Consider the following 15679-nt stretch of genomic DNA (forward strand, 5'->3'; position numbering starts at 1 on the left):
CCTATAATTATGAGTGAATTTCTTTCTGTTTTACTGCTAGTCTGACATCAACATATCTGAGATTTTCAATATGCATGGTCCTTAGCTATCTTATTTCTCATCGTTACTTTCCATTAAAAATGTGAGAAGGTGCAGTGCTTTAACTATTTACTTTTTTAGGAAGTTGAAAGAAATGCTGTTGTAAGTATTGTAAAACTACTGTTAGAAGGTGCTATCTGCATTATTAATAGAAAGTTTACATAGAAGGAGGAGTTAATTATTTTATACCCAGTATCAGTAAATCCATTTGTGTAAATTAAAAATATTTAATAAAATAGTGTTATAGTTTATTTAGAAGTCTCTGTTTACTCACATATCATACTTTATGTGACAAATCTTTCAGGACTATGTCATTGAATTAGAACTTGGAACTGAAAATAAAGAAAAAGAAAATAAGAAAAGGCAGTGCTGTTTGTTTACACATACACAAACTTATTCACCTTAAAACTTTCAAATTAAACTAAATTTTAAATAACAGTTAAATTTAACTTTTGCTCAGGTCTCTAAAATACACCTTTTGTTTTAAAAACTAAAACAACCAAAAAGGGAAACTTAACTAGAAATTTGGTAATTATCTGGTTTGTTTAATTGGTTGGGAAAATCAATCTATATAAATTAGATTAATTGCTTACTTTCATATAAACAATTGAGTTCACTCTCATGCAGGTATATTACCAAGCTTACTGAAAAAATAATTTGTTACTAGCTAAATAATAGATCTGGGAGAAAATAGAAATTTGACCAAGAAACAATTGATTATTTTCAATTAAATTTGATTCGGTTTAATAGGGTGTATTCAGCACTAATTATGTGTTTGTGCTAATGACATTACCTATTAATTGCTAGGAAAATAATAGCAGTAAGATTGAATTCATTCAGTGTTTTCCAGAATATTTTATGCTTAGGTGCAAATAAGCCAGCTAATTGCCACAATTCCTTTTAACGTTGGTGTCTATATCTACAACTTAAAAGAAAGAAAATTGATTCAATTATTCAAATATTGGCTAAATACATGTTTTAACAGTAATAGTAATTATTTTAACAAACTGAGAATAATTATAAAATAACTCATCACTACAATGTCTCTTAAATTTCTCCTATATGTATCCAGGTTACTATTTATGAATACTCATGCAAATATCTAAGAAAAACATAAAAACTTCTTTGATAATAGTGAAAGTTAAGGATTCACGATATCCATTAAAATGCCATCTGGAACATTTAATGGGGGCTTTTTTATTTGAATAAGAACAAAATCTTTAATACAATACAAACACATGAGTAGAAAAGAAGTATTTCTGTCTCTCTGATGCAACATAAACTAATCCTGTTCCTTTCCTCAATGCTACTTCCTTACTCTAGAAATTGGGTGTTTGCAAATTGTTTGATCTAAACTCGATAAGATACGTGTCAGACATTGCAACACTTTTCAGCTTTATGGCAGTGGCTGCCCAGAAAGGGTCATATCATTTTCCCATCCTCATTTATAAATGTCAGTGAAAGCCACAGTTCTGAAGAAGCAATGCACAGAATCTCTTCATTTACACAGGATTGCTGCTATCACAGTACACTATGCTGATTGTCATATCATGTATTTTACTTGTGCTAGAAAACTTCTCTTGCTATGGTTACCATTGTTTCCTACCTCTTTCCTGTGAGGCGTTATCGTCAACCTATAGCATTACATAGGAATTTGGCATGTCAGGTATTATACCAACTCCTACTCTACATGTTAACCCAAGCCCAGGAAACACAGGGACTTTCATTTTTAAAAATATGCAACATTTAAGAGAAATTCAGCCTTTTAAATGCTTTGATACATTCTAGACTTAGCAATGTTTTCATTTATTTGATTCGTAAATAAAATAAGATTTCCTTAGCATCTCACTGAAAATTATTATAGTCAGGTTTACAGAAATCAGCAAGGAAAACAAACACCTATGAATTAATTCAAATATGCTTCTTTTTAAACAAAAACAAAACATAGCAATTCAATTAGAAATTAGTTGAGTGAATTCAACTGGATTTTGAATTAAACATTTAATTACATAAAGAACCAAAGGATATACTTGAGATATCACATCTAGCTAAATCATACTAATTGATTATCTTTGTTGATTAAATATACCAGATAACCACATAGTCTCTATTTCACTGATCGGAATTGTTCAGTATTGTAATTAATCAAATTTTAGTTATTAGCTGGCTTCCAAAAGTTTTATTTCTATTTATTTAAAAAATCAATAGTCACTTGGCTCAATTGAACATTTTCTGTTCTTTTCTTTTGATTCCTACCCCACCCCAAATATGCCTATGTAGATACAATCTAAAGATTTTTGTTAAAAAAAAAAAAAAAAGGGCTGCAGTTCTATAGTTTCCTCTTGAGCATATGACCAAGTTTTAGGGACTTTAGGGATTATCTATTCCAAATCTCTCATTTTACAAAGGAAGCAGTCTTGGAGAGTTTGTGACTTTTGTCACTCAAATCCAGGAACATAGTAGGCCCTCAATAAAGATGTGTTGACTGAAGGAATCAGTTTAGAGTCACATAAATAAATACAATACCCATGATACTTAACACAGTGCATTGCAATGACTTATTTATAGTAAACTTTTATAAACACGGTTTTTAGCCACAATAATGCTGAGGCAGAAGTTATTAATAGATCCTATTAACTGTAGAAGCTATTTAACTTGTGAAGTAACTGAGGTTGAGGATCTTTAAATGGTTTGCCCAAGATCAGACAGCTAAGCAGGGAAGAGCTGAGATCAGAACTCCTGTTCTCTCAGCCTTGGTGAGTAACCACTCTGCCATACTGCCTACCCCCTGCTTTTTTCTCTGTATTGGTTTTCTCCATTCTTGGAATGTAAAAGACAGGAACTGGTGTTATGTATCTTTGTAAGCCTAGCATGCTGCATCATAAGAGCACTCAACCAATGGTTGCCACATAACAAACCCAGGCCTCTGGCTTCCTGGTCCAGTTCTCTTTCAGCCACACCATGACCCCTTCTGAGGGTGGGTAGTGGCATTTGAGAAGGTAGAGAAAGACTGAAATCTCTAAAGCACAGAACTGCTTTAAATCATTTAAACTAGTAAAGTTTATTCTGTGTTGTCAATAACACATAAGAACACTTTTGCTTCTTAGATATGAGTTAAAAATGACAGATTTTTTAAGCAGTTTCTGGATGCACCTGGTACATATGTATTTAATATGATGTGCATAAATGCATGCTCTACTCACTTATGTGTATTTAAACATGACTTGGGGAATTCGATCATAGTCATTCCCAAGGTTTTCATTCACCTTTTCCTCTAACCAGGTTTGTGCCAAGATCCTGGGTTCCTAAACACAGTCATCTTGTCTAGGAGGCCCTTCAGGACATGGGTTCACACTGGTTATCTATGAAGATGCTTATTGTGCCAGGCTGAAGGAAGAGTCTCTTCAGGTCTATTGGCTTTGCTATTTCTCGTCATGTTTTGGAAATAAGATTATTTGGAAAGACTGTGATCCCACACCACAGAGCCTCCCCTCCCCTCTGAGTTCCTGTGGCATCTGCAAGTTTCCCTTTTATTGATAGCATCATCTCCGCAACCCACTGACCCCTGCTCCTCTTTTTTTTTTTTGAGAAGCTGGAGTGCAATGGTGCGATCGCGGCTCACTGCAACCTCCGCCTCCCAGGTTCAAGCAATTCTCCTGCCTCAGCCTCCCAAGTAGCTGGGATTACAGGTGCACGCCACCGGGTCCGACTAAGTTTTATACTTTTAGTAGAGACGAGTTTTGCCATATTAGTCAGGCTGGTCTCGAACTCCTGACCTCAGGTGATCCACCTGGCTCAGCCTCCCAAAATACTGGGATTACAGGCATGAGCCACAGCATCCGGCTTTGCTCCTCTTTTTTTTTTTTTTTTTTTCATTCTGGGGAAAATTTTTCTCCTCCTCCTTTCTTAATGTCTTTCGAATAACTCTCTGGTGTCTCTGTCTCTTCAGAGCTAACATTATAACATTATCTCTCTGATTAAGTTTTTATCAAAGACAGGAAAAGAAGCTGACGGCTGTGCTTTCCCCTCTGCAAAATCTCCCAGGCAAAGAGACACACGGGGCCTTGACTCTGAGCTTGCAGGAGGGGAGGAAAGGAGGGAAAAATGCTGAAGTAGAACACAAATTGGTATTTTAAAATTATCCTACCACAAATACTTTTTGAGTAAATGTGTGAGTGGTTCTGACACCAGCCACCATCATGATGAAATTATAATTGTAAATTTGCAGGGACCTTCCTGTATCTTTCCCAGGGCAAATCATTTCAGCGTCTCTCCATTAATAGCTATTGAGACACATTTTTCTGCAGAACCTTTAGAAAGGCAGCTTACAGTTACAAGCTCAAGCACATCACAGGTTCTCCGTCCTGCAGGAACTCATTTGAGCTTCTAGAAAACGAAGTTTTATTTAAAAACATGCATTACAAATAGGAATTTCCTCATAAAACCTCAAAAAATAGCACCTATTTTGACATGTAAGTGGAATTTTAACACTGTTACAGTAATACAGTCATGTTTCACATAATGACATTTTGGTCAATGATGGACCGCATATACAATGGTGGTCCTGTAAGACTATAATATCACATTTTTGCTGTGCCTTTTCTATGTTTAGATTCACAAATAATTGCCATGGTGTCGACATTTAATCAGTAACATGCTGTAGGGTTTGTAACCTAGAGCAATCGGCTATGCCATACAGCCTAGGTGTGTAGTAGGCTATACCATTTAGGTTTGGGTAAGTACACCCCATGATGTTTACACAACTGTGAAATGACCTAACAACGCATTTCTCAGAACATAATGATGCATGACTGTGCATTAAATTGAATAGCTAAACACTCTTTAGAAGTGCTTTCCCATGACTGGCTGGGTGCAGTGGCTCACTTGATCCCAGTACTTTGGGAGGCCAAGGCAGGTGGATCACTTGAGGTCAGCAGTTTGAGACCAGCCTGGCCAACGTGGTGAAACCCATCTCTACTAAAAATAATAATAATAAAAAATAGTCAGGTATGGTGGTGCATGCCCGTAATCCCAGTTACTTGGGAGGCTGAGGCAGGGGAATCACTTGAACTCGGGAGGCAGAGGTTGCAGTGAGCCGAGACAGTGCCACTGCACTCCAGCTGGGCGACAGAGTGAGACTCTGTCTCAACAAACAAACAAACAAACAAACAAACAGAGTACATTCCCACGACCGGTTTCTTCTGTGCCCTGTAACCTCAGATCAAGTATTTCTGCTCCAGAGACTCCTTTTCTGATCGCTCTGCATAGATTCCTCTCTCCCTGTCTCCAACTTCATTTCCTTTGCAACCATTTCACTGTTTGGAATTAGCTTCTGTGGTAGGCAGAATTCTAAGATGGCCTTCAAAATTCCCCCTCTGCTCTATGAGTTCTATACGATCCTCCTTCCTTGAGTGTAGGGAAGACTCCAGGGGAGTATCAATCTTTGATTAGGTCACTAATCAGTCAACTTTGAGTTAATCCGAAGCCAAATGATGGTGGTGGGTCTGACCTAATCAGGTAGTCCCTTCAAAGGGACTGGGCCCTTCCAGAAGTCAAAGAGATTTAAAGCCTGGGAGGGCATCTGGAAATGGCCACCTGGAAGGGAACTGTGGGCAGCTTTAAGAGCTGTGAGTAGGCCTCACGTCAATAGCCAGTAAAAGAATAGGGGCCTCTGTCCTATCAGTGCAAGGAACTGAATTCTTCCAACAACCATGTGAACTTGGAAGAGAACTCTGGGCTCCAGAAAGGCGGCTCAGCCAACACCGTGACTTCAGCCTTGTGAGTTGCTGAGTAGAGAAGAAACTTGGATTCTTCCACATACTCCTCAACGCTTTCCCCAACTAGCTGCAGTACATTTACTGCCTCATACTAAGCTTAGAAAGTCAAAACAGTCTACATGTTGTTTTCACATGCACCAATGCTGACAATACACCTGCATTTAAGACTTCTTTTTAAAATTATAATTTATGTTCTAGGGTACATGTGCACAACGTGCAGGTTTGTTACACATGTATATGTGTGCCATGTTGGTGTGCTGCACTGGCATTTAAGACTTTTGACATTATACACATATTCCCGTTTAAATAACACTGGGATTAATCCCATAACTCAGGATTAATAACATTTACAGAAGTTAAGAAGAAGCCTATACCGGCTCACCTGTTTACAAGAGTGGTAATAAAATAATCTATTAAATAAATACAGTAATTTTAATTAAAAATTATACCAAGTAATAAAGGTAAATTCGAAATGTTGTATTTCAATAAATGTATTGATACTTATTTTAAAAAGTACCAAGCTTAAGTTTAAATTGAAGGAGCATGTTCTTTAGCAAAATATACACTACTGCCTTTCCGTTTATCGATTCTATCTCTTGTAATTTTTCACCTAATGGAAACCTGTCATTAAAGTGGAAATTAAATATATATAATTATATATGTATATATTTAATATATAATAAATATATTTTATTATATATAATTATATTTATATATATAATATATGGTTCCTTTTTAAAAATAATGTATACCATATATATAATACACACATACATAGTCTTTTTCTTCATGATGCTTCTATAAGTCTTTTTGCCTTATTGTGATTTCCGAAAGTATTTTCCTCTAAAGATTTCTGTTGGTTTTGCATTTTTTCTACCTGTTATAGTCACACTACTATATACTATAGTAATAATGTATTATGAAAAGAAATTATTTTAATGATACTGTTCAAAATATTATATCTGAGATTAAATATACCATAACTATGATTCTGCTCATTGTATCTCTTAGTTTTTTGTCTTTATGCTAAAATATCTTCTTACGTGAACAAGTAGGTTACTGATATTTTGAACTCAATATGGAACCTAGTTATCAATTTGATGTACCAGACCATTACAGTTTGTTTTCTAAAGTAAATAATAAGTACTTCACAGGAGCACTTAAAGATGATACATTGGGGAATGTGAAAATTATTAGATCTTCTCATCTGCCTCTCACAATCTTTTCATCCTGAAGCTTTCTCCTGAGTCTTCCATTCGTGAAGAATATCTTAGTAGAACAACAGATGCAAGGAATTGTGAGGAAAGAAGGGGGGTGGGGAGAAAAATGAAAGAAGAAACTGGCTAGGCATAACTTATTTCTGAGGGGAATAATGTTCTTTAATTTAAGCTACATTATGAAAAACAAAACAAAAATTATCTGCAAGTTGGCAAACCCTGCCAAAGTGCAACAGAAGTGAGAAACTGAGTTAGCAGGCATGAGATTTCAGAAAGGCTCTCCGAGACGCTTTGAAGAAAGCAAGCTGCACGACCCCCATCCTCAGGCATAAATAAACTCCAAACAGACTCATTTGCCATGAAGGATGAGATGTGGAGGTGCCGTGGCGCCTGGGTCTCTGCCTCTCCACGGCTCCTTTCCCTAAGTCGTTCTGGTGGGTTTTTGTGTCCCAAAGTTGTCCCCATGCAAACAACAGGTTGAATATTGTAGGTGTGGGTTATTAAAGTGTCCCTGGGACAATGGCAGTCTGTGTCCCATTTGTAACGCTTGGATTAATCTTTGGAAAGTGCACACAAAATGTGACATGATGTTGGCTTCAAACATTATTCAGTCTGCATAGCAGCAAATCCTGCCCTGTCTCCCTGGAAATAAAACTCCACAGACGTATCACTGCCATCTAAAAGGAACCTATCATTTATGCTCAAGATTAGGGACACCCTGATAAAATTGTTAGGTGTTTGATTTTATAGTTTGGAGAAGCACTCACAATGGAAACAAATTATACTCTATCATCTCATTCACAGACTCCTTAAAGAAAGTCAGCAATCAAGTAAATCATATTCTTTTTTTTTTTCTGCAGATGGGAGAAATAAGAAAGGCTTTATCTTTTTAAGACAATTCCACATTAGTTTAGGATTATAACCCAGAACTGACCCCTGAAAATAGGGAAGATTCTTGGTATTTCACGCTTTTTAATCTCATTTTTCCTTTTTGATTTTAAAGGTTCTGGAGGAGCACTAAAATGTGAAAACTGGATGAGAAAAGCATGCCACGAAGAGAGGGCGTTCATCATGTTTTCTGTTTCCATACATCCTTGGTGCTTCTGAAGCTTTGAGGCTTAGCTTCCTCCCATTGTACATACGAAAATTCTTATTGACTTATGTCTGTTGTTCACAAAAGTACTAAGTAGCATCATGGAATTTGGGAAGATGTTTTCTCAATCATTTGTTTTTGAGTGTATCTCAATATTACAATTTCAGAAGACAATTAGAACTAGGATAATAGAAATATAGAGAGAATGTATGTTAAATTACAGACAAGCATCAATGATGGTTGAAATTCCCATAGAACCAAGTTAGAAAATATGATCTGTCATTTAAGGCCAACTCCACACATAGGAGGAATTGGAAGTTGCCTAACAAAACAGAGTTAGGCACAAAAGTCAGGGCATTGTTCTAGAACAATGGTTTTTAAAGTGTGCTATAGATCAATGTTTCTACGTTCATTATCAGAATCTAATTACTCTGAGTGTGATGTTTTTCTTTAATCTCTTAGGGAAGGAGGGCATCATCAAAGGCTGCTAGGTGTGGCTTCTTTTAACTTCTGTAGTATAGACACTTTCTTACACAGCTTTTGTATGTGGATCCATCAAAACACCCAAAATAAACTGAATGCTTAGTCTTTGGTCTGAAACAGTCATCCATTTTTTCTAATTTCTTGCCTTTTAATAAGTAAATTTTATGAATTTTAAGTTATACAATGCGTTTATGTTTCAAATACTGCTTTAATTTATTTGGCATAGTGGGAATGAACATAAGGTTTTATTTAGAAGAGAATGCAGTTTCCATTGAAAAATAGGTTAAAAAGATGCTTATAAAGGACTATGGCTAAACTGCATATACATTGTTTCACAATTTACCTAGAAGAGGTGGGAAAATCTGTGGAACCTGAAGTCCTACCTGGAGCAGTGGACTGGCAGTGGGCAGAGGAATAGATGGGACCTCCAGCTGGCACTCACAAACGACCATGAATCGTCCTCTCTTCCCCTCCATCATCCATCAAGGCAACCCGGGTGAGACTGAGGTTTCACCATGGATCACAAATGCCCCTGTTGTCTAGACTCTAAAATTGCACATGGCCTCTTTCTGATGTGTTCTCTTTCTTGGACTTCATTTTTCACCTGCCACATGTCTATTTGGACCGGATGTTCCAATAGTTGCATTGATTTGTGTTATCCTGACATTCACTTTATTCAGAATTAAAAGTGGGGTGAAAGGGGTGTGTTAGGGTTCCCAGCATTATTTTTGTTCTGGGTCAGCCAAAGGTGAAGGAGAACCAAAGCTGAGTTAGGCCAATGCAAAACTGGTCTAATGTAAGTGAGGAAGAAAATGGTCAATTCATAATTTTGCATTGGCCTAACTCAGTTCTCAGTTTTCATTTTGGGGGTGTAGGTCAGGTAAAACCCAGGCTTCCGAGAAGAAAGTGGCTTAGTGAAATGAACAGAGCACATAAGAGAGGGGTAGGTGTGGGGGACAATTAAAGGCACAGGTGTGTGTGTTGCCAGACTAGCTTCGTAGAACCACTTTCAGTAGGAACAGGCATTCTCACCAAAATTGGTGAAAGGGTTAGACAGGGAAGTGAGATTAGAATTGAGTTAACTTTTGCTAACAAAAGTCTTTGTTTTCTGATGATTTGGGCAGCAGATTGGGGCTTAGAGGTGTCATAAGACTTTATTTAGAAATTATGAATATATGAAATAATATGGACAAAATATTTCCATTTCTTTTCATTTTTATTTTTATGAACTAAGAAAACAACAGACGCAAAATACCACCACCTACTCTCAACCCTTTTGAAAGTACACTGTAAATCATCTCTATTTACAAGTTTCAGATACATTCTTTTACAAATAGTAAACATTAAAACAACCTAAAGGGCTTAAATGATGGGCTTATTTATCATTAAAGGGAAGAATAAAGTCTGTTTAAAATACTTTCTTTTTCTAAAGAGGGCTGAGACTTTTCACGCAACGCTATTACTGACAGAAAACAGAATGTAAAGCTAAACTCTCAACAAATGATACCACAGCGCCACCATCTGGCTTTAGAAAAGACAGCAGGGAGTCAGTCGGTACTAGAGGAGGAGGCCCGTGAATGTTCTCTCTTTCCTGGTGAGCATTTGGAGAAACAAAAAGAAGGGACTCTCTCAGTGTGGTCCTGTAATTGTCACTACTTTGGCTAACATTCAGGGTGCAAGGAACTGCCTCTTTTTCTTTTTTCTGTTTCTATTTTAATTTGAAAAACAAACACATTTTAGTGGATACAACCTTTAAAAATGAAAATATCCTTAAAGTTAGCTGTCTGTCTTTCTTTTCGGACAACAAATGTAAAGACTGTTTTTAGTCTGAAGAGATTGTAATTTTAGTGGTTGTTTGGTAGAGCTTCTATAAACAGACTTGCCTTACCAATTTTCAACTTGCCTTGGATATGATCTTTTTATAATGTTGCTGAAGCTTCCTTAAGTTCTTAAAGTTCTAGACATATTTAAGATAAAACATATTCCCATACACAATCAGAACGATTTTGACCCTGACATGAGGTGCTGCATATTTAAAAGTCTGCTTTTAAATGCAGTGGAATACAATATATACTTCCAAAATCTGAATGTCTTAAAGTTTTTTTTTTTTTTTCTATATTGCAGGTTTACAAGATTGCACAAAATTGCTAAATAACAGGGTGATTAATGCATATGTTTTCATTTGTACATTTCTCTAAGAAAGCTCTTTTAGAACTGGATTGGAAGGTAAAATGTTAGTTTTTATTGTATTTTACACTCTTGCAGCATCAATCTTTAATTGCCACTTATATTAAACAGAAATTTGTACAGAATAATAACATTAAAACAGTATTTTGGGCCGGGCGCGGTGGCTCAAGCCTGTAATCCCAGCACTTTGGGAGGCCGAGACGGGCGGATCACGAGGTCAGGAGTTCGAGACCATCCTGGCTAACACGGTGAAACCCCGTCTCTACTAAAAAATACAAAAAACTGGCCGGGCGAGGTGGTGGGCGCCTGTAGTCCCGGCTACTCCGGAGGCTGAGGCAGGAGAATGGCGTAAAAACCCGGGAGGCGGAGCTTGCAGTGAGCTGAGATCCGGCCACTGCACTCCACCCTGGGCGACATAGCGAGACTCTGTCTCAAACAAAACAAAACAAAACAAAACAAACAAACAAAAAAAAACCAGTATTTTGAACCTACTGTGAACAAAGAACTGTGCTAAGTGTTTTACATCTATTAAAGCATTAAATCTTTTCAGATATGATGAGAAACGTTCTATTATTTTTTTAATTTTTTTCTATTTCAGGAAAATGAAGCACAGAGACATTCAGTAACTTGCCTAGGGTAACACAGCTGACAAATGGCGAATGTGAACCCTGGCTTTAGACTCTAATTTCTTTAGGATGGCACTAAATCTGTTTTCTCAGGATATTCTAAAAACATTTAACATTTTATGTTCTTTCATATTATTATGTTTTCTCTTTTAACATGAACATGTTTAACGTCAGAAGATTTGTTTTAAAAAATGTTATTTTAAATATTTCAGTAATTTTATAGTTAAGATCATGCCACTGCACTGCAGCCTGGCAACAGAGCAAGACTGTCAGAAAAAACAATTTGTAGTTAAATAACATTTTTTGAGGGCTAACCTAAAGGAGCAATCATTAGTTGTACCTTTTCCCTTCCTTTGGAGTAATGCATTATGTGTTTAAACGACTTGGAAGTGAACTTCTGGAAATGAACTTTTTGTAAATCCAGGACTGCTTTTATTTTACGCTATTTTCTATTTTAGATTCTAAGTAATCATTGTAGATTATTATATTGAATTAGTCATGCTCATTTTATTGTAATGTGTCCTAAAAAGTAATTAAGAAAAATGTTTATATTTTGGCTATGTAGAGAGAAACTGTTCCGTTTTTTTTTTTTTTTTTTTTTACGGTGTCTGTTAGAATGCTTGGAATTTCCTGAAATTCTCTCTAGGGCAGTGGCCCTTTTGGCACCAGGGACAGGTTTTGTAGAAGACAATTTTTCCTCCATGGATGGGCACGGGGTAGGGATGGGGGTGGGAGTGAGAGATGGGGTGGGAGGAGGTGAGGTGGGGGGATGGGGATGGTTTTGGGATGAAACTGTTCCACTTCAGATCATCAGACATGAGATTCTCCTAAGGAGTGCCCAACCTAGATCCCTCACATGTGCAGTTCACAATAGGGTCACACTCCTATGAGAATCTAATGCTGATCTGACAAAAGGCGGAGCTCAGGCAGGGCTCACTCACCCCCGTTCACCTCCTGCTGTGCAGTCCAGTTCCTAACAGGCCATGGATTGGTACTGGCCCATGGCCTGGGGATTGGGGACTCCTGCTCTAGAGGTTCAAATATTTCTTAAATTTATACTCTATCAATTTTAGGGAGTATGTGAATATTCAAATCTTATGTAACAGCTAACTGATCCTGAATTTTCTTTCAAAATTGAAAAATGTTTAATATGTCCCATATTATTCTGACGAGAAGAGAAAAATATGAGGCCATTTGAATGTTTTACTGTAAGTTCGGTCAAATGCTTTATGGGAAAAAAAGGAAAAGTGTGACACCAAAGATATTAGAAGAATGTACTTTATTTGTGCTGTATGCTGGATTGGAAATTGATTTTGACCAAGATTATGCTGGAGTCATTGGCTACGTTACCATTTGGCATATTAGGTAATAGCAAGCATTAGTTCAGTATTAGGTTAAGTATTCTATGAACTGAAGTTGTCACTGGGACATTAACAATTGCTTTACTTAAACAAAAACACCTAATTAGTAACTGATGTGGAGCTCATTGTCTTCAATATTTCTAAGTATTTTTACACATAGATATGACATTTGTAAAAGTTCTACTTATTTCTATTCCTATTAAATTTCACAATTGCTAATTTAGGTGTAATTCAAACATTTAATATAGCAGTTAAAATAATTTATATGGCTATCTGATGAAAATGTGAATTGTAAGACACTTTAGGTCATTTATCTAAGTCTTTGTATTTGTTGACTCTGATTTTCACCAGTATTACTATTATTCATGTGTTTTAGCTATCACTTTGCAGCTGGGATGGATATGAAGAAAAGAGAGACTGTGAGGAGAAAAGAGATTATTTCTCTGTTCCTTAAAGACACAGATACAGGATAATAACAATAAAAAAAAGATTTGTTGTTCCATTGTGTTGTCAAGGAGTAGTTTGCTTCAGGACTCCTTGAGAGGTAGGACTGTTTCCGTGCAGAGCCACCACAAGAGGGCTTAAATGTGATCATTTTTCAACAGGAGAACCACCAGAAAACAAAATTTGTTTTTTTGCTATGTATGTGGCACACTTTATATAGGCACACTGATATTGATTACGTGATGCAGTAAAGATATTCCTTCCGGAAATACTTTTTGACAGGTTAAATTGTGATAGTTATTCTAACCCATAGGAGGCCCTTGGATTAATTACCCTTGAATGTCCTTTAGATCATTTAATTTGGTTACTCAACATTACATTGCCCATTGAATAACTTTCCATCTTGCTATCCTGACATTTTTATTATCTTTTTTCTTCCAGTTTTGTTAAGGTGTAATTTACAAAAATTGCATATATACACATATGTGTATGGTATACAATGTCATTTATATATATATATGTACATATATGTGTGTATATATATACTCACATTGTGAAATGATTAAATTAAGCTAATTAAGATGTTCATACTTATCTTTTTTGTATGTTTTGAGAACGGAAACTCTTATTATCTTCTTATTCTGAGACTCCAATTCTCAATGTTTTGCCTAATCCTAGGTTTTTCATTTTTTTTTGAGATGGAGTCTTGCTCTGTCACCCAGGCTGGGGTGCAATGGCATGATCTTGGCTCACTGCAACCTCCGCCTCGCGGGTTCGAGTAATTCTCCTGTCTCAGCCACCTGAGCAGCTGGTATTACAGGCACCCGCCACCACGCCTGGCTAATTTTTTGTATTTTTAGTAGAGACGGGGTTTCGCCATGTTGAGCAGGCTGGTCTTGAACGCCTGACCTCAGGTGATCCACCCGCCTCAGGTGATCCACCCACCTCAGCCTCCCAAAGTGCTAGGATTTCAGGCGTGAGCCACTGCGTCCAGCCTTAGGCTTTACATTGTCAATGACTTGCTTAGTATGTCCACCTGGATATTTTACCTTCATCTCAATTATGATGTTTCCAAAGCCAAATATGATTTTTTACTCCACATACAAAATATGTTCCCTGAATCTACTATTCGTCCAGATATCCTAGCTTGAATCTCTGTTATGATGTCAGAGTCTTCTTTTCCTTTCTACAGCTAAGCCAGTAGTTAGTAAATACATGTATGTATTTCCACTTGAACTTGACCTCACCATAATGGTCGTTGTTAATCAATCATGCCATTCAATAATTCAACAAGTAGTAATTCAATGACCCTCATATGCCAGACAATGTCTTAAGCACTGAGGAAAGAGTAATGAACAAGACAGTGAAACTCCTGCCCTCAATTTTCTTTCATTATGGTGGAAGGAGAAAGACAATGACCAGTAAGTAAATTATATAGTATGGTAGAAGGAGTCATGTGCTATGAAAGATAATGCAGCCATGTAAGGGTAAATGGGGGATGTTAGGGGAAAGGATCTCAACTTTAAACAGGGTGGTTAGAGTGGGCCTCATATCCTGAATTTTGATCGCATAATTCTTTTTAATGCTGTGCTTTAGACAGAACCTTGCTTATCATCCTTGTTCTAAATAATCACTAAATCTGTTGGTTTTCTCCCAATGTGCTTTTTATTTCATTTCTACTGGTATTTGCCTTATTTAGCCTGTATTTCTTCATGCTTAGATTATTACAAAGCCTGCTAACTTGACTCTATGCCTCTAGGGTAGTCAAGTCAGATGCTTATCAAAACTGTTTTGGTGTGGCCATGTGACAACCAATGGATGTATGCAGAAGTGATGTGCACTACTTCCGGGTCAGGTTCATTCAAACTCCCACAATCCTCCATGTTCTCTCTTTACCTCATCTGCCAACTGGATGCAGAAGACACAGCAGAGGACTCCAAAGTCCTAGGGAATAACAGAGTCACTAGATAGAAGGAACCTGGATTCTGAATCTATTAGATCAAGCCACTGAGATTTGTGGGGATGAGATGAAGCACAATTTTCATACCCTAATCAAAATGGCCTCTCACTATACTTCGTACACCACTGGGACACTCCATTAAAATTAACTTTTGTTTAGTGCCACTTTGAGTGGTCATTTTACCGCTTACTCTACAAGTCTCTGTTAAATCCAAGTCTGTCTGCCCTTGGCTAACTAGAAGCTGCTGAGGATATTTGAAAAAAATATGCAACTGTATAGATCAGGCCAAGATAATGTCATGACCTCTAACCTCAGCTGAGCCCTCAAAACTGTATATCAGTTCTACTATGTTGCTCTAGATAGCTCTTCCATTCTTTATTCTTCTTAAATCTCTGACCTCTCACGCTCACCAGTGATTTGCTTCCTCCATCTTGTAGAAGATAGAATCCAACA

At 36.9% G+C, this 15679-nt stretch overlaps 1 protein-coding gene across 2 annotated transcripts in view; it reads right to left on the minus strand.

Moving 5' to 3' along the window:
- The window catches only part of LOC105479619 (glutamate ionotropic receptor delta type subunit 2), a 1566744-nt gene that overhangs the window by 11376 nt on the left and 1539689 nt on the right, over nt 1–15679 (minus strand). Inside the window, exon 16 of one of the 2 annotated variants that reach the window (XM_011737665.3) lies at nt 353–410. The exons of the other annotated variant lie outside the window; for it this stretch is intronic. Within the exon in view, the coding sequence (XP_011735967.1) occupies nt 390–410 (21 nt within the window). The 3' untranslated portion in view covers nt 353–389. The remainder of the gene's footprint in view (nt 1–352; nt 411–15679) is intronic. 2 annotated transcript variants of the gene reach the window in all.

The sequence above is a fragment of the Macaca nemestrina genome, chromosome 3 (assembly GCF_043159975.1).
Source record: "Macaca nemestrina isolate mMacNem1 chromosome 3, mMacNem.hap1, whole genome shotgun sequence".
Classification (NCBI taxonomy): domain Eukaryota; kingdom Metazoa; phylum Chordata; class Mammalia; order Primates; family Cercopithecidae; genus Macaca; species Macaca nemestrina.